The sequence below is a fragment of the Cyprinus carpio genome, chromosome A24, assembly GCF_018340385.1.
Source record: "Cyprinus carpio isolate SPL01 chromosome A24, ASM1834038v1, whole genome shotgun sequence".
Lineage (NCBI taxonomy): Eukaryota > Metazoa > Chordata > Actinopteri > Cypriniformes > Cyprinidae > Cyprinus > Cyprinus carpio.
In genome coordinates this window covers 6,610,699-6,631,190 of record NC_056595.1, presented here as the reverse complement: position 1 = coordinate 6,631,190, position 20,492 = coordinate 6,610,699, and the positions used below count along the sequence as shown (strand labels likewise).

General features: G+C 37.2%; 2 protein-coding genes across 2 annotated transcripts in view; one reads left to right on the top strand and one right to left on the bottom strand.

Moving 5' to 3' along the window:
* Nucleotides 1-15,291, top strand: part of dpp6a (dipeptidyl-peptidase 6a) — a 177,181-nt gene extending 161,890 nt beyond the window's left edge. Inside the window, exons 20-26 of the mRNA XM_042714127.1 lie at nucleotides 2,545-2,739; nucleotides 2,974-3,028; nucleotides 4,545-4,649; nucleotides 7,652-7,705; nucleotides 7,788-7,860; nucleotides 7,942-8,015; nucleotides 12,790-15,291. Coding sequence (XP_042570061.1) covers nucleotides 2,545-2,739; nucleotides 2,974-3,028; nucleotides 4,545-4,649; nucleotides 7,652-7,705; nucleotides 7,788-7,860; nucleotides 7,942-8,015; nucleotides 12,790-12,939 — 706 coding nt within the window. The 3' untranslated portion in view covers nucleotides 12,940-15,291. The remainder of the gene's footprint in view (nucleotides 1-2,544; nucleotides 2,740-2,973; nucleotides 3,029-4,544; nucleotides 4,650-7,651; nucleotides 7,706-7,787; nucleotides 7,861-7,941; nucleotides 8,016-12,789) is intronic.
* A 578-nt stretch (nucleotides 15,292-15,869) lies between these two features.
* On the bottom strand, nucleotides 15,870-17,370 carry LOC109050181 (threonine synthase-like 1; the record flags this gene model as incomplete). Its single annotated transcript, XM_042714126.1, is given in 5 exon segments — nucleotides 15,870-16,500; nucleotides 16,503-16,923; nucleotides 16,925-17,000; nucleotides 17,002-17,157; nucleotides 17,159-17,370. Coding segments are annotated over 5 exon segments (1,254 nt in total), but the record flags the coding sequence as incomplete, so codon positions are not given.
* Nucleotides 17,371-20,492: the final 3,122 nt, after the last annotated feature.

Here is a 20,492-nt window from a genome sequence, read left to right as displayed (position 1 = left end):
ACTTTAGTCAGTGCTATTAATCTTGTCTTTTCAGCCGTACACTTTCAGCCACTGTAATTACACCACAAATGAGTTCACCTGCAGCCCGCCTTCAATTAACCCACCGCACACATCATATGTACCGCAGCAGACAATCACCTGTGCTCTCTATCGAGACACCAGAGCAGTGAGTCTATATTGTGTGTTAGGAATATAGTGACTGTCTCAAAACCCAGTGAGCTGCTTACCTATCTATCTTTAGAATAAAAAAGTACACTTTACTAAATAATACTAATACTTATAAATAGTATACATTAAATATAATGGTAACACTTTACAGTAAGGTTCATTAGTTAACATTAGTACAGTAGGTGGCCAACCAGAGTGTGCTTTGTACCGCCGCGAGCACCGCCGCTGCGTCTGCAAAGTGCATTTGCAGCTTTTGACCGCTGAGTGGCGCTTTAACCACAAGTTATCAAGCAAACACTTCAAAGCACATTTTCTCAAATAGCCGTCAGCTTTGCCTCACAGGTGTGTTACATTTGACGGCTGCAGTCAGAGGAAAATGAAAGAAAAACACTGTAGTTAAAATATTTAATATTCACAGATGAAACTTTAGTAGTACTAAAATACTACTAGTAGCCCACAGTAACAAAATTTAACCGATGAATTGCCTATTTTTGTTTGTTGCATGTTTTTAAAAAACACGCTAAAAATAAATAACGTTTTTGAGAGGGGAAAAAAAATTCCATGTATAAGTCGCATTTTATTACATTCAGAAATAATAATGTCAGGCCTAATAATGTTATAATGTACCAAAAGGGTATTTTTTAGTTCCCCTCCCTTTACAACAAAATTCTTTCAATTTAACTATCAGAAACAGAAAAAGAATTAAAAATATTTAATTCTAATGGATACAGATAATTGCAGTATATAATAGTATAGGCTTCGATATAAACAATATTAATAATAATAATAATAATAATAATAATAATAATTTAAAGCGAAACATAAGGTAAGGTTGGACTTACCTCTTTCATTCGGGACAAATCCAAATGTTTCCATATTCGTGATGTTGCCCATTTTGAAGCTATTATTCATTAGGTAAAATAGGCTTTATAGTACACGCTTGTTTCAGTATCGATGGAAAAAAAATCATAATGAGCAAAAAATATGCCAAAGTGGACCGCTACTCATGCCACACACCCACTAACGCTACTAATGCATTATGGCCACTATACATACTCATGCCTTATGGCACTTTACAGTAAGGTTCATTAGTTAACATTAGAACAGTAGGTGGCCAACCAGAGTGTGCTTTCTACCGCTGCGAGCGCCACCGCCGCGTCTGCAAAGTGAGGTCTTTCTTTTAATTTTTTTATGCGTAGACTGTAGCCTAAGACTATCCCACATTTTGAAATTAACTCACTGTAAATTTTCTAATGGATTTTAAGTATGTTACAATGTTATATTATAATGTTATTGTTGTTTTACTTTGTTGTTCCATCTCCGTTTACAAACCAAAATTTTACAATTACAGTCAGTTTGCAACCCGTGCCTTTGCGCCACCTGGCGGTAGTTTCGCGAATAACTTTAACACGTGACTGACTTGCAGTTGCGGCGGTATTACCCATTTTGGTTGTCCACCTACTGTATATAGTATATAATTTCAACATTTACTAATGCATTATTAAAATCAAAAGTGCTTGTTAACATTAGTTAACACCCTGTGAATTAAAATGAACTAACAATGAAAAACTGTATTTTCATTAACTAACATTAATAAATATTAATAAATACTATAATAAATGTATTGTTCATTGTTTGTTCATGTTAGTTAATACATTAACTAACATTAACTAATGGAACCTTATTGAAAAGTGTTACCAGTATAATATACTTTAAAAGAATATATATTATAATTGTTCAAACAAAATTATAAATTTGCTGAAAATGTTCTCAACCTCAGGCCATCCAAGATGTAGATGAGTTTGGGAGAAATTGAGCGATACATCAGTTGCTCACTAATGGATATTCTGCAGTGAATGGGTGCCATCAGAATGAGACTCTCCTTCTGACGGCGGCACCCATTTACAGAGGATCCATTGGTGAGCAACTGATGTAATGCTAAATTTATCCAAATCTGTTCTAAAGAAAAAACAAAAACTAATATACATCTTGGATTGCCTTAAGGTGAGTAAATTTTCAGCAAATTTTAATTTTTGGATGAGCTATTTGAAGTAAACTACAAATACTTAATACTATTAATCAGACTTCTTTTTCAGAAGGGTAAACTGCATTTTTGGACATCATATGCATCTGATTCTGCTAGTCAGACTTGGACCATGCCTGTGATGTCGCAGAATGTGGCAGAAAAGTTTACTAAATTTAGAGACAGTCAGTATGTCCCAGCATAACTTAAATGTTTGCTTTCTTAGGAAAACTTGTTTTTTACTCTGCCTCTCTCTCTCTCTCTCTCTCTCTCTCTCTCTCTCTCTCTCTCTCTCTCCTCTCTCTCTCTCCTCTCTCTCTCTCTCTCTCTCTCTCTCTCTCTCTCTCTTTTAGAGATGGGACTCCAGGCAGACAGTCAGTCTCAGAGCAGTTCCACATTGACTGGGCGTCAGTGCTGATCAGCAGTTTTGGGGTGATTGCATTGCGCTTTGACGGTCATGGAAGTGGCTTCCAGGGGACTAACTTACTCCATAAGGTGCAGCGAAGGCTGGGAATGTTTGAGGAGAAAGACCAGCTGGACGCCCTCAGGTAGTTGAGCAGCCATCTGCGTCCAGCACACAGTGAACATCCATCAGTGCCAACACACAGCTGCACACGCAGACACACATGTGCTACATCTCTTTAACCGCATGGTAGCTCTACAGCCATTTAGAATACCACAGTGTGACTTAAAAACTCAATGAAATGACTGACACTGATTATTCTGCATGTGAGAAGTTCAAAGTGTCAGACCGTTTAACACTTTGTCTTTGTGTCTGGCAGTATTATAATGCAGGAGCCTTATATTGACAAGACCAGAATTGGAGCTTTTGGTCAGGTAAATACTTAACTGCATTTTATTGTTAATACTTGTCCAGATAAAATAGCTTGTCATACACACAGACACACACACTGATTGTATGATTTTCAGTTTCACACTGAGCACAACTGAGAGACTCATATGCAACTATTACAAAAGGTTTAAATGGTCACTGATGCTCCAGAAGGAAAAACGATGCATTAGGAGCCAAGAGCTTTCCATCGTGTGGTTCTTGGCCTCCTCGTCATGCATTAAAATCGTTTAATGCACAGCTAGCCGTGCATTATCCCTTACATATAGGGTAACACTTTATATAGGGAACACATATTCACTATTAACTATTTATTGGGTTGGGTTAAGGGATCTACATCATGGTAATACATAATAAGGCATTAGTATGTGCCTATAATTACTAATAAACAGCCAACATAGTAATATGCATGCTAATAAGTAACTAGTTAATAGTGAGAATTGGACCTTAAAATAAAGTGTTACCATATATAGTATACATTTATTTTATTTCAGTTAACTATCATAATGCTGTTTCAGCCTTAATAAACACTACATACAACATAAATTGGGTATATTTATTGGTTGATATTTTATGTGGCTTAAAATTTTATGTTGTATATGTCTAGGGAATTAGGAATTCGGAACGAGGTAGAATTAAATTATATTATGAATATAAAGATTTGCTTGCTTTTTACAATTTAGGAATGTGCCACAAAAAGCCATCGCGATTTGAGATTTTGTCAAAAGGTTGCCTTTGCTGCTCTTTTTGGAACAGCCTTCGTATCAAGAACGTATCTTACATTGTTTTTTGGAGTAAACTTTTTAAAAATAAATGTTGTTTATTAGCATCTATGGTTACATGAAGATCCTCTAACATCCATGGAAACTTTCCCTTGGACAAAAGGTTCTTTATAGTGAAAAAAAAAAGTTTTTAGATTTCCAAAATGTTTTTCATTTCAACTGTTCTTAAAAAAAACACATTTTCTAGCACTGTGCTTGGAGCTCTTAGTCTCTTTGTTCATACAAGAACCATTTTTTCTTAGTGAAGAACTGTTTATTGAAAGTTGCTTTAGTCAGACCAAAAATAATTTTTATATGGCATCACTGTGAAAACAATTTTTTGGAAATGTTATTTTTAAGAGTGTAGGCAGCTCACTAGGTTTTGGAACAGAGCTACACTGTCAATGTGACCCATCCAACAGCATTTCTGATAATGAGATTCTATAGAGACTTTCTGTATTTTGGCACGTCAGTTAAAGTCTTCCTGAAGAGGAGCAGAACAAACTGGTTTCATGCAGCAAGAAGAAATTAATTGAGACCATCTATATTTCTGGCTACATGTTCCTTTTTGCCTGTGCCTATTTCTTAGATTGTCGTTTTTTCAAAGGATTAATGAATGCATGTTCAAAAGGCCGAATTCCTGCCTCACTTTAATGAGCACAGACCATATCAGAAACTTCTGTAACTAGTAATGAGGGTTGTGCTATCTCAGAGGTCCAGAGTTGAGTATTTTGTGTTTCAGGTGTATGGAGGTTACGTAACCAGCCTTCTGCTCAGCTCTGAGGACTCCATGCTCAAGTGTGATGCAGTGCTCTCGCACATCACAGATTTTGCGCTATATGGTAGGGTTTGTATAATCTATTCTATTATTATTCTATTATATTCTATTATTAAGGGATTCATTCATTTATAAAGGAATTAATTAAAGGATTTAAGGGAATTAAGAAAAAAGAAAGAAGAAACAGTAAAATATGTTTATTTGTATAACTTTGAAATATTTGCAAAAAAAAAAAAAAAATAGGCATACAAATAAGAGTGAAAATGCAAAAAATGGTAAAATTACATGAGTTCATGGCTGTAAACATACCTTGAACATTGGGGGGGGGGGTTATTTATTTTATTTATTGTTATTTTTTTTTTTAAATAAAGTAATAATAAATGAAATGGAACGGTGAAGGAAGGTCTAATTCTAGTTGGGAAGTTGTCTCATCACATTCAATGAATGATGTAAATGACAATATTTTCAATTGGTTTGCATGACCAATATGATGAAAATGCAATACGTTTCATGTCTCATCACATTCAATGAATGATGTAAATGACAATATTTTCAATTGGTGAACTTTGAGGAGGAAAAGTTGAATAGTTGCATCAACTGAATATTACTGTCGGTTGTTTAACATTTTTATCACAAAACAGTTGTCAAATATTAATGTTTCATTACTTCCATCTTCCATCTCTTTTTCAATGTTAAAACTTAAGTTTCACGCTGGAATTCATGCTCTGCTTGTCACGGTACTGCTGCTGTGTAGGAGCGCGGAGCAAAGGAGCGAGGAGACGTAGAAGAATTTTACTAATATTAATAATCAAAAAGAAACAGGAAAACACATGTAGCAAGGTTGACATAAACAATTCCAGACAAGGGAGGATAGAATGGGCTAGAACTCAAATAAGGCAGATAATGAGGGGCAGACAGGTGATGAGGATAACTAATAACAAGGATAACAGGAACATACACGTGACATTACTCCCCCTCCCGGAAGGCGCATCCCGCGCCATAAACACAATATCACCGGATGGGGGGGGGCACCCTTGGAGGCTGTTGCAAGACAGGGACATGGGAAGGCCTCCAGGGTGGATCAGGGAGCTCAGGGAGCCATGGTGGAGCAGGCAGATCAGGTTGCCATGTAGTAGCAGGTGACTCAGGAGGCCATGGCGGAGCGGGGGACTCTGGAAGCCATGGCGGAGCAGGCAGTTCAGGTTGCCATGGCGGAGCAGGTGACTCCAGAGGCCATGGCGGATCAGAGGACTCAGAAGGCCATAGCAGATCCTCCATGACCTGAGCCAACTCTTCCACCATGGCCAAGGGCATATGCAAGGGCAATAAACTTTCTTGGGGGAAATAAGGAATTCTGGGGGGTGCTCTGGAGGAGTGGGCATTTGAGGGCACTGTGGAGGAGCGGGCACTTGAGGGTGCTCTGGAGGGGATTCAGGGACTGGAGCCCTCCTTTGGCTAAACACGTGGACAGGAGCCCTCACTTGGCTAAAATCGGGGACAGGAGCCCTCCGTAATCTATACTCATGAACCGGAGCCCTCCATGGGCTATACTCGGAAACAGGAGCCCTCCGCGGGCTACACTTGAGAACAGGAGCCCTCTGGGGGCTATACTTGAGAACAGGAGCCCTCTGGGGGCTATACTTGAGAACAAGAGCCCTCTGTGGGCTATACTTGAAAACAGGAGCCCTCTGTGGGCTATACTCAGGTACTGGAGCCCTCCATGGGCTAGACTCGGGGGCTGGAGCCGAGCGAGCTCTGGGGGGCACTCTCAGGCGAGGAAGAGGGCCGTGAGCCATCAATTTCTCTTCCTCCAGATAGTTACGGGTGAATAGGGTGGCCGGCAGGCTTGAGTTCTTGGCGGGCTGGCAGGCTTGTGTGAGCCGCAGCTTGGCAGGCTTGACATCAGAGTGGCCGGCAGGGTTGTGTGAGCCGCAGTACTGTTACACTGCTGAGGTGGACCAGCCTAAAAATATAACTGGTCACACTTTATTTTAATGCCCAATTCTCACTATTAACTAAAACTTTTGCCTCAATAAACTCCTAATTTGTTGTGTAATTAATAGTTAGTAAGGTAGTTGTTTAGTTTAGGTATGGGGCAGGATTAAGGGATCTAATATATGGTCATAGCACAGCCATTAATATGTGCTTTATAACAACCAGTCTGCTAGTAATATGTATGCTAATAAGCTAGTTAATAGTGAGAATTGTCCCTTAACATAAAGTGTTTATCTTTACAACTCACAACAAATAGAGCAGAATCAGTATTAAATATTAGGGCAGACTACAGCTCTGCAGAGAGGAGAACATAGAACTGTTTGGGTCCATCTGATCCTCAGATTTAGATATGAATATCTCCAGTAAGCACAAGACATCTGTTGAAAGAATCAACAGTTCTAAATCAAAACATCTGCTGAATGTCCTTTTAGCATCCAACAGGGAACATTTTACAAATGTTGTGTGGATGATAAAATACCAAAAAATCACAGATGTAGGTGTGATATCAGGAATGGGAAATATCATCAAATTTTTGTCCCACCCCCAGCTTTTTCTGATTGCTTCTCCATTGTTGTAAAACCTCATCGAGGTCACAGTTGTTCTATTTTTACCTGGACACAATATCTTGAAAATATTGCAAGATGCTGAAAAATTAGTGAGATTAGATGTGATGCAAGATGTCACCAACAACTGAACCAACAATTGAAAAATGGCAAGAATGCATCCTGTGTGAACGCCTCAGAGGAGGAGGAGTGTCCGATTCATCATCCATAGCTTCCTGTTTGTGCGTGGCAGTGGATCCCATCAGTATTCTGAGAGCAGGCAGGAGGACTGAAGCACTCCAAGAACTCTGAAGGAAAAGAGGGATGAAAAATGAAAGCATGCTGCGTGTTCATCATAAACAATACTTCACCTCTCACAGTGGCAACAGCACAGAAATCTGCTCATAAGTCAGTGTGTATTGTGAAATGGCCGTGCAGTGATTTTTTATCAAAGGAAATGCTCGAAATTAACTCTGCCTGTGACAAATGTCACTGTTGACTGATACCGTTCTTATTTCCTGCTTTCAGCTTCAGCTTTCTTCAGAGAGATATCTAGGCCCTCCCAAGCCAGATCGGAGGCCATACGAGGTACACTTCCTTTTTATAATCTGTATTTTGTATTCACTGTTACCTGACAACACTTACAGTATACTCTTTAATATTTCCACAGATGGCCAACCTTGCATACAGAGCGTCCCAGTTCAGTGATAAGAAGTTTTTAATCATTCATCCTACAGCAGATGGTACATTTACTTTCTATTTCTTACAATGTCTTTGTAAAAGAAATAATATTTGTCAACTAAAACATCTCATTTACCTTTTAGAAAAAGTTCATTTTCAGCACACAGCCAAATTCATCTCCAGGTTAATCAGCGAGAGAGCAAATTACACTCTGCAGGTAAGAGATATTGAGAACTTTAAAGGGGTCATGAACTGGCTTTTTATTATTATTTTATACAGCTGTTTGAGGTCTGCTTATGACGTTTGTGTGGTTTTTACATTCAAAAACATAAAAATCCATATGTAATAGTCAATTTTCTACCCTGGTTTTGAGGGCAGCTCGAGAAATGCTTGGTTTTTATGGGCTGCTGCATTGAAGACTTGGAAGTAGACACCCAATGCTATGATTGGATAATAGTTTTACATAGCAAACTAACTATGAACATTTAAAATAAAGTTCAACCACACATCCTAATATTTGAATCCGTAGGAAGGTTATGCCCGACTGTGTTCTTCCAAAACCAGGCACTGCACAGTATTTTGCGATCTTCAACAGCATGATTATTGCTTTGTTGCTCGATCTGGTTTAGCGCCACTTATGTTATTTCCCTACTATGTCATGCCTGAGTCAGTGGGCGGGGCTAAAGAATTAGGCATTGATATTCTTCTGTGGAGGCGGTGTTTAACCTATCTATTATAGATAGGCACATTCCATGATCAGGCGTTCACTGGGCCTGGTGTCAATAAAAGCTTTTATTTCCGTAAAAATTATGTTTTCAGTTCTGAAACTTACAGGATATTATTTTAGTGCAATGACCTCTTATATAGTTGATTTCTCAATCCATGACCCCTTTAAGAGAAATGTCTTAGTTTCTTAGATTTAGAGGTAATTCACACAAAATGTTTGTGTGATGGCAGTGGAATTAACTCAAAAATCTTGAAACATGTTTTTTAAAAGTTGTTCTTAAAATGCAGCGCTCATGCTCTAAATGCTGGAAAAGATATGAGTGCAGTGGTCAAAGACATTTGTCAAGCGCATGTTTACATGAGAAGCAGCAAATAAGAATGTAAAAAAACAACAACAAAAAAAAAGTTTGAAAACAGGAAACAGTCATATCATGGTTTGTTACGCTTAATGTTTCAAACTGTATTTCCTCACATCAGGATGTCAGCGGTATTTATTATAATTTCAAATCTAAATTTCCATTCATTTTTAAAATATTGTGTGCTTAAAAAGTAAATACTTTGATACTCATTAAAGCTATGATTAAGTTTTATTTGTTTAAAGGCGGTTGAACCACTCCTTGTTCGTAAGCAGTTTGTTCTCAGTATACACTATTTTTTTCTCAGTATACACTATTTTACATTATTTTATTATATTTTTAAGCCACAATGTTATTTTAATATCACTGAGAAACTATTATATTTTTATTAATAATATTTTTTTAAATAAATTCTAATTCTAATAATTCTTTAATTTTAAATTTTAAGTAATTTTGTTCTGATTTTGTGTTTTGATGTCTATAGTTTTATTCATTTTTATTTTAGTTTTAAATATTTTTGTACATCAAGTTAAACTAAATAAAAATGCGATGATTCCTTGGCAACTAGCTGAAATAAAAATGTATATTTTAATATTTATATTTAATTATATAAATTAAAACTTTTTAGTTTTAGTTAAAGGTGCTGTATGTATTTTCTGACAGTGCTAAAACATATAGATACCATAAAATTTTTGCAAATATTTAAGAAACATGCTAAGTTCGCATGAAAAACAATGCTACAGCCAGTTTTTCTACTCTTGAAATGTGCATTCTGTGTCAGAATGTCTGTTTCCAATATTTGAATTTGCACTGCAGTATCTATTTCCAACCGCTAGTTGTCAATATTAAATACTGAACCTTTAATTATAAAAATCACCCTGTGCAGCAGTGATTGTTCGCTTTTACAGCTGCTTTGATTCCAGAATTTTTTTTTTTCTATTTCCATTTTCAGCAGAGCATTTTCAAAATATTCTTCAAGTTCTAATCTAAATTAATGAATGATGAATCACATTGCAAACTTTGATTTGAATTTCAAAAATAATCAAAGAATACATTTTTTTTACATTTTTGCAAAATACACAGAGAATCAAATCATCAATCAGTCAAATTAGATTACCAACAGAGCTTTATGTTTCATGTTTGCTTTGATTGTGGTTGAGCACTTTTTCCATGAATAACATTCCGTGGGAACATTAACATTAAATTCTCTTCAGGATTGGGGTATTGTAGTTCTTTACTGGAAATTACACATTTAAATGGTTTCTTTGTCTACACTGATTTGTTCAGAGTTCACATGCCATCCTCAGAGTTAATGGCAGTAAAGGTTTATAAATTATTGTTAATCAATTTATCTATGGAGTAAATGAATTGGGGTTTAACTGTACACTGTGCATCTCAGCCTCTGCGATCATTCAGCAGTGTGAGCGGCTGTTGCTAGCAGTGGGATTAGACACACTCAGTGCATGCAGCTCAATTAAATAGATTATACAGGCCACTCTCATGAGCCACACGCTGAATAATCCCATTATATTCCCACACTAGGAGATTTTCTCTTTGCTTCCTGGTCCATAATGGATTTGCTATTAATTGCTGGCTGTTGAATGACTGTGGAATTAATTAAGGCATATATTCATCAGGATGTGTGTGATCGTCACTTTTTCAAGCTGTTCTTCTCAATTTATGATCTATTCGGAAGGGTCACAACTGCCCACACACACAATAAAGTTTCTGGATGTTTACACACTTGGTTTTGATTGTTTGGTTCAAACCCATGATTCAGTACACATTTGTACCACAGTTTAACAATGTTTCTCCAAATGTATATTAAGTATGTGGTCAAATCAAGAAGTTCAGAAATTTTGTTCATTCTCTCTACTGTCAAATTGCTGTACAGAAAAGAAATGCCCAATTATATTTACTCGCTAACAATGTCTAAAATTGGACATGCAATTTTGAAAAAAAAAAAAAGAAGAGAAAGAAAAGAAGATTTCTCACCACTTTATAAATTACATTTTTAAAACCCTTTTTGGGATAAAATAAAGCTAATTTCCCATTTAGCATTTTATGTTTCCTAAAAAAAAATGTAATTAATAATATTTGTGTAATTTTTAAAATTTTAGCAGTGACTTGTGTTGGACTTCTGTGGGACAGTCATATATATATATATATATATATATATATATATATATATATATATATATATATATATATATATATATATATACACACACACACACACCAATGAGCCATTACATTATGACCACCTATGTAATACCCTGTAGGAGCTCACAAAACAGCTGCAAGGCTTTGTTTCAAGCCAGGTGGCAATAGGTCTCCCAGGGTATCTGTTCCCATAATGTCAACAGCAGATCCTCCAGTTCCTGTACATTGCGGGTTAGTGGTGATGTACAGTAGCATAAACCCGCTTTTTGATTGGGTTCATGTCCTGACTCTTTGACGATTCTGGGACTGTGCTATTAGGATAATGGGACCTAAAGTTTCCCAAGAAAAAACATCACCCACAGCTTAACACTACCGCTGCTGGCCTGTGTCTGACCAGCAGTGCCTCCAGGTGCCATAGCCCTCTGTTGGTTGTGTATCGTTGTATCCACGCTGGGCTGTCAATGTGATGCACCAGGAATCTTGATTCATCAGACTAGGCCACCACCGTCCAATCTAGATGATCTCAGGCCCATTTCATGCATTGTTGGTGATGGCATGCAGTTAGCATGGGGGACCTGGCTGGGTGGTCAGCTACGCAGGCCCATACACAGAAGTTTGTGATGAACCGTGTACTGTGGCACATTGCCCTGGTCACCACTGTTGTAGATTTTTCACACTGTGACCCTGAAGTCACTGTGAACAATGCACAACAGTCTCCACTCCCCTCTGGCATCATGAAGCTGCGGACGACGGTTTGTCATTTGGCCATCCGTGCACCACTTTTGATAGATAATCACTACAGCGGCAAATGAAAAACCCATAAGGCGCACTGTTTCTGAGATTGAAGTTCCGAGGCGCCATGTCATCACACATTTGTCCTTTATCAAACTCTGATAAATCAGCTTTTCCTATTCTGACAATTAATTCTCTACTGACAGTGTGAACTGCACCTGCGGCAACATATATACTGCTCTGTGAACTGCACCTGCGGCACCATTTGGTTGTCAGGTGCATTTATTGCTATAGGCTAGGAGTAGTCATAATGTAATGGCCTCATATGCATTGGGTGTATGTGACTCAGTGTGACTCTTTTATTTAGGCTATCATAGTTTTAGGTCTAGATTTCAGATTTGTTATATATATATTTATTAGAGTATCGAAAAAAGATGAATATATAAAAAGTCATTAAAATTGTTTAAAAGTGTAGATCTAAGTGTTTTCAGCTACACAGCCTTCTTTAGGATACACATCAAAACTGTTCAAACAAGTCTTCTTAAAAAAAATAGTAAGCAATCATCAAAGACACAGCTGGTTGATCTGGTCTAAAAGTATACACACACACACCACACACACACACACACAACACACACATATATACCCCTACACATACATATTACTGGAGTATGTTTTACAATCAAATGTGTTTGAATTCAAAAAAATTCAAAGACATAAAAAAAATTAGACCTTTATACAAAAATTTTTGTCTCAATAAACCACTGAGAACCCTGATACTATACAATACTATACTATACAATAAATGCACAGAGACTCTTCTCGCACATGCTAAATAAAACTAAAAGGGTAAAACAAATTATAGATAATGATGAATTCACCATTGTTTGATGAATGCAACAGACTTGCATTCACCCCCAGAGAGATGCAGGGTGAAAGCAGAATCAGTCTGACGTGATGTTCTGGAGTGTTGTGATAATTGAGCTCAATACCTTGTCTTGTGCCTTTCATTAGATCTACCCAGACGAAGGACACTTCATTCACAATGAGGGAACGAGGCAGCACCTCAGTCAATCACTGGTCAACTTCTTTGAGGAGTGTTTCCGGCTCCCGGACCAAGTGTTCGAGGAGGCGCTAGAAGAGGAGAGCGAAGAGGAGGGTTAGTTCACCCGTTCCATGATGTCCAAGCACAAAGCCAGCTCCTTTTGCCACCTAATATGCAACCCATAGATTTGAACCCTCCAGTTTTCAGTTCCCTCCCGGTGTCGCATGCTGACTCTGAGTCTGCCCTGCCTCATGCTCCTGCCTCAGCTCCCCTTCAGGTGCTCCTCACTATACATCAACCCTTGACAGACCACAGCTGTGCAGCGTGACACAGCAACCGGCTGGCACCATATCATCTCACTCTGCCCAGCAGGCCAGTTATGAGCTTCTGAAGGTGTTAGGAGTCTCAGGTCTGTCCATCAAGTTGACGAATGAGACGCTGCGATATTAACTGACCGCCGAGAGTGATGGCCTTTGAATCCCTAAGAGCTGTGGGACTTGCAGAGTTGAATCAGTGTTTGATTCAAATAGATATTTGATGTTTTGGGCAAAGGGGGTTGTTGTCGGGAGAATGTGTCATTTTGTGGTTCAAAAGGTCTTCTTATGTCCAATTGTGTTCGTGTCTGGTGTTGCAATGTAAAGTCGCACATGAAAACCATTCACTTGGATATCGATAAAACTTGTTTTCAGTGTTCAAGCGTGTCCGAGTCTTGGAAATCTTGTAGCCTCAAGTGTGGTATTTAGATGGTGTGTATTATTTCATTGCAGAAACTTCATCAAGCAGAAGGGGAGCAAAAACGATCCTCATTATTCTCGCAGACCATGACAGTTGTACAAGACTGTTGATCCCACTTCTCAGCGCATGTATCCTTGAAGTGATGGTCTGTCAGTGCTGAAGAAAGCACTCTATGTTGATTTAGTCACTGTGCCTTATTACGGGGGCGAACAATCGTTTTCAAGGAGCCTCCTTGTGAATATCACCAGTCATTCAAGGCTTATGTTGGATTGATTAAAATCCTGTATCTAAAACGCTCTTGTTACATTGTCAATGACATCACGGAATGCATTATTATTGTCTGTAATAGCATTACGATGACACAGTTATTTTCATTTGCGCCTTTGTGAGCCAGTGTTGTTTTAGCATCAACAAAAACAAACTCGCTCACATCCTGCTAATAGCGGTTTTCCATCCACTTTAAGGATCGAGTAATGGAGCATGAAATTAAAATGTATGATTTCAACAGTACCTCAGTATTAAACTAAAGCCCCTCTAAGGCTTTACAGACACTTTGTAGAACATTTGTTAATTCATGCCCAAAACAAATCTGTACATAAAAAGTATATTACAGAAAGTAGGGTAGGAAACACTTCTGTGTTAAAGGGATAGTTCACTCTGAAACAAAAGTTCGGACATTTACTCAACTCTTGTGTCTTTCCAAACCTATATGACTGACTTTCTTCTGTAGAAGAAGAAAGAGGTGTTTAGCAGAATGCTCAAGCTGTTCTTTCAGTACAGTGAGTGTCAATGGAGTCATTGAATGGAAACAAGCCTTCAGTGTTTCATGGAAGAAAGTACAGTTGGTCATACAGGTTTGCAATGAGGTTGAGCAAATTATGACAGAATACAGTCCCTTTAATGCTCATGACATGCAGTACTGTGCAAATGTTTCACATTACAGCAGTGGCATTTTCATTATTTAAGTCACATATGGCATTGTTATATGTTTTGCACAGTACTGTATATGAACAGTCACTGGTTGTAACTTTTGCCTATAAAAAGTACTTGAGGATGAACTATTTTATTTTCTTTGAATGAAATGTTCATGTTCGATCTTGATGCATTCATAGTGCATGTTGAAAAACCATTTGCAACTCAAAAGCTATTTTTTAAAAATGGTCAAATATCTATATAGTATTTTTAATGGCTTGAATGTTCCGACCTGCATTTCATTTCTGGTAGTTTTGTGAGTGAGATCTCAGTCTCGTCTGCTTGATGTATAAATGTTACTCAAATATCATTTAAGTCTCTGAATATGTGAGTGTTTCTTGTACATAAAGCATTTGAAGGTATTTAGTTCTCCTGTGCAGAGCAGAGCTGCAGAAGTCACTACGATCTGAAATGAGCAATGAAACATCACATGGGACCAAGAGAATAATGGGATTGCTGTTTACTGACTCAGCAAGAACAGTCATATTGTGGCACCTCTCAGAATACAAACTATTTTATCATCACCTTTGTTATTTGTTTTCCTCACTTGGAGAAAAGAGGATGAATATGTAAGTAACCAAAATAAACTGAAAGCCTTCAATGTTGATGTCCTGCTTTCTTGTGAATAAAGTAAATGAGTGCATTTACATGCATGACCTTAAGATGACGACCTCTAAGGTTATGTAAACATTTAAGAAGGTGTTTTTATTTTATCTGGGAAAGATCGTGAATGGTTTAAATAAAACCCAACTGAAACATTTCAATTTTTGCCTGTGCTTGAGTCAGCTTTGCAAACGACTTTTATCACTAGATCTATCAGCTTCTTCAATAATACAAAAAAATTAAAGGGATAGTTAACATAAAAAAAATAAATTATGACCTCATTTATTCATCCCTGTGTCATTCCAAACCTTTATGGCTTACCTTCTTTTTGTACAACAGAAGATATTTGAAAAATGTTGGTAAGCAAACAGTTTTGGTTACCATTGACTTTTATGGAAGAAAAAAACAAAACAGTGATAACTCGAAATTTGTGTTTGACAAGAAACATACATCATACATACAAACATATGTCATACATGTTTGGAATAACATTAAGGTGAGTAAATGATGACAGTATTATTACTTTTATATGAACTACTATACTTTATATTATATATATATATATATATATATATATATTATATAATATATTTTTTTTAATTTTTTTTTTAATTTTTTTTTTCATTTATATTTAAACCCTTAAAGCAATAAGCCACACATAGCAACAACAGCTATATGATAGCAATGATTAATAAATTGTTATATTGTCACCTAGTAATATTTTATTATGTAGCTGTAAGATGTCACAGTAATTTAGCAACTATCAGCATAAAATAAAAACATTTTGTAATAAAACCTTTGCGAGACTGGGAAAAAGTCAAAAGTAAGGCTAATTTATGGACTTGGGTAACATGAAATGGAATGAAACTATATCCCATTACATTACTGCCACCTTGTGTTCAAATTGACGAAGTGTGACCATAATGTTTGGGGTTTCTTGACAGACATCACCATCTAGTGGACATCTGCAGTTATTATAGGTCACTGGACTCTCAGAAATGAGTCTTGTATCACAGCTTCTACTTTATCTGCAAGCTTGTTATAGTCAGCCTGGAATATCTTATGTGGATGATCTCCGCTGTCTCTCATGCACTTCAGCAGAGCTTCATGCAACTGTTCTAGACATCCGATGGTGCAGAGTTTATCCAGTTGTTTAACAGGGTCTTGTGGGATATTTTGACACTGAAGGGCTTTTAAGACAGCTGGCGCAAACTTCCCATGGTGTGCAGTGGAGCATATCACTAGCGGGCAGTTTTTGTCATGTATACGATTGCCGACTACTTTACCAACCGCTGTGTGAGTATCTATTATGTAGCCTGTTGTTGCATGCACCTCCCTTATGGCCCTCAAACAGTCATCTTCTGAGCACAACCAGCTTGATCTTCGAGATTTATCTTCTGCTGTAAAGTCTCTGATACTTAAAGAAAAAAAAGATCTCTTTCTAGATTCAAAAACAGATCTCTGACCAGACTCCCATCCCCACCGGATGCATGATAGATGAACTTGTCAAGGTTGGATGAATTTAGGATATCAAGGTCAGGAGAGTTGGAATCCAGCAGCTTCCTGATGCTGAGATCATACTCTCCACTAGCAATGAAGTCGGATATGATGCAGTTAAGATTGGATGCACAGATCACCTTCGGTATGGGGATTCCCATTTGTTTGGCAAACAGGGCTGACATGGCATTACCAAAGTTTCCAGTAGGGATGCACACGTCAGTGGGGTCTCCAAACGTCGATGTGTGATTTCTTAGCAGGTCCATATATGCCGAGCAGTGATAGACCACCTCAGTAAATCAGTGGAGCCGAATTTATCGAGTTTGCTGTGCTTAGAACTGTGGCATATTCCACAGTTAGATGTCCCATCAAGCATTCGTTTAATGGTCCTCTGGCAGAAGTCAAAGTCGGACAGGACGCTGATGGACTTGGCTTTGCCCTCTTGAAATCCTGTCATCTGTAGATTCTGAATATCACTCACTCCTTTCTCAGGAAGGAACACAACCACACCAGTTCTCTCACGGTCACTGTTTCTGGAAGCCATTCAGCACAATACTTCCTGTATCTCCAGATGTGGCCACTAGAATAAAGTAGTTGCACTTCTGTGGAAGGCAGTGGGCGAACAGCTGAGGAATTAACTGCAGTGCCAGGTCTTTAAAAGAAGCAGTGTAACAAATGCAACACCCCTGCTCCTGTAAAGCTACTGTCCTGCAGAGTTCACCACAGTAGCTTTCCAACCCCAATCAAACACACCTGAACCAGCTAAACAAGGTCTTCAGTTACAGACAGGTACTGTATGTTGGACCAGGGTTGGAACTAAAAACACAACAAAAGTATATATCCACAAGACTCTAGACACCTCTCCCCCACACTCTTGTGTTTAAAAAACAAAATATATTAATAAATCACAACAACACAACAAAAAATGTGCCATTTAGGACAGGATCGACAGATATTTTCTTCCACATCGTGATCGTACATCATCAGAGTGTAACAAATTATAGAAAATAAAAAAATGTAGGGCAGGGACTTGGTTCCACTCATTGAATTCTGAGGTGGTAGGCAGTGCACTTACAGTAAATTGTACGCAGATTAATGCAAGCTTGCAGTGGCAGGTTTAAGCAGATTAAATTTGGAGAACCTGACATACATCATCAGAGAGAATTAATTGGACTGTGTCGATTAATTTGAAGATCAAGATATTTTGATTAAAAATTACAAGGTAAAAGAAGGAAAGAAAGAAAGAAAGAAAGAAAGAAAGTAATATATGCATGGATGAATCATTTGCAACAAGAAATATGCATTTAGAAAATAGATGAATGGGTGAATTTTTATTTCATGATGACTTTAGGGACTGATGTGGTGTGCATTTAAAATATATACTCAATGACGTTGATTTTAGTCTAATAAAACAAAAAACGAATAATATTTGTTTTCATTATTTAGACAGCAAAAAAAAAAAAAAAAAAGAAATATATATATATATATATATAAATCGATTTCGAATTGAAATGTACATTAAATACTGTATCCACCCACCATGCTGTACAAATGTGAAATGAATAATTTAAATGTATGTCAATTTTCTAATTGTAATATACATTCAAAAATGATATTACCTTAAAATGCAAAGAAAAATAAATAAAATACTGTACACTTCTTCAGGACCGTGCACATACATTCGAGAGGCAGTTGCCCAAACCAAAAAAGGGGCACAAGGAGGGTGGGTGCTTGTTAATACAAATTATCCAGTTCTTACAAATATACAATTAAAAGAGAAGATAGCACACTCCATAATAATGGACTTTATTGTACATGTTTTGATAAGAGTGGGCTCTCCCTCACTCTCTGAGCCTGCTTCTGTCTCATCTTCAATGGAAGTAGGGGAGAGTGGGGTAAGTTGACCCACCCCCTGCATCTCTGCAACTGTAAACTTTTACTGTCATGTGACCATGTTTTTTGGAACCACCCATCATTTCTGCCAGACTGTGAAAAGGAGAAACACATTGAGGGAATGGAAGGCACCATGGCCGTAGCCAGGGTTTGAAAATTAGTGTGGTCTGGGTGGGAATTGTGCCATAATAACCCCACTCATCATATACACTAAACACTTTAAAAGAGACAAATATGTAGATGTTTGTGAAAGATGTTTTCTCTGTTTGAGGAATGAGCATTGTTAAATTATATCACATTGCGCCATTACTTTAGGTTAGGGGTATATAATTATTCATTCAGTAATAGGGGAAGTCGTGGCCTAGTGGTTAGCGAGTTTGACTCCTTACCCTGAGGTTGTGGGTTCGAGTCTCGGCCCAGCAATACCACGACTGAGGTGCCCTTGAGCAACCCCCAACTGCTCCCTGGGCGCCACAGCATAAATGGCTGCCCACTGCTCCGGGTGTGTGTTCACAGTGTGTGTGTGTGTTCACTGCTGTGTGTGTGTGCACTTTGGATGGGTTAAATGCAGAGCACGAATTCTGAGTATGGGTCACCATACTTGGCTGTATGTAATAACTATAATAACTATAGCTACTGTATATAGATGATAACTTTGTCTAGTGCCCTTATGAATGACTTTGTGAAAATTTAACTACAATATGAAATAGCATAGACATAACATACTTGTTCTACAGATCTCTGCACTAGTGTTATATGCTACTGTTTTGATAGTGTTGATAACATTTCTGACAGATATTATCATGATGTGTTGCCTAACCGCATGTGGTATCCTTTCAGCAATAACATGTCTGTGGGCTCTTTTGATTACTATCAGTTCAAGTTCTGGCAGCAGATATTGCTATGAAAACAAATAAAAATAAATAAATACAAATATCTCTCCACCTGTAGTCACTAATGGCCAACAAACTCTGTTTAGTCTGTTTTTAGGAAGGCTACAACTTTGGTGTTCAACATATTTTTTCAGAAATGCAAACAATTAAATATTGAAATTTAAACTTCATTTGGTTGGTTAACTTCATGCTGTTAAAGTTAACTTTAAGAAATTAAATATGACTGTTTGTAAAAGGAAATTTTTAAATTAGTTTTTAAATTATTATTTATTTCACATGGGTTTGAATCAGATTTGGTCAGATGGTCATTTTACACCCAGATGGTGCATCTTACCCACTGACTCGACTCGGGTCAACTTACCCAAACCCAGGGCAAACTGAGCCATGGGAAAACTTTTTATAAGAAGCCATATTTTTTAGAACCCTGTCTTAGATACATTCTGATCATTTAAAATGAGAGGAATACTTTCTTTGGAAAGGACAGATACTTTCACTGTACTTCTGCATCATTTTCCCTTATCTTTAGGACCACAATAGTAACAAATGGCTAATCTTACCCCACTCTCCCAATAAGTATTAGACATTTAATTTAATATATTACTGCATAAATCTATATTATATACTAATAAACAACTAATTTAGAACATTTATACTATATTTTTTTAACTACTATTAATTTGGTTTTAATAAAATATGATGTGTTATAGATTACTAGTAACAAAACAGGTGATTATAATGGGAAATATACTTAATTACAAGAATTAAAGTGTGAGAAACTGCTAAATATTCTATTTGATGATTTACCTGCTGGCTTGCTGGAGCATTGTATTCATGTTTCCAATGTTGAACTGCCTTTACCAGCCTACATTCCCTCTTTCTCTCTGTCTTATTTTTTTGAAGGCATTTTTTTTATTTTATTTTATTTTGTATTTTTTTTCTACAAAGTTTGCCAACAACAGAAAATTGGTGTTATATAGCTATATAAGATCTATCCAGGTACGATAATATGATTAGACATTCTGATTCTAAGAACATGGATATTTTGAACAACACTTTTAAAAGGGCGGGTAATTACCGAC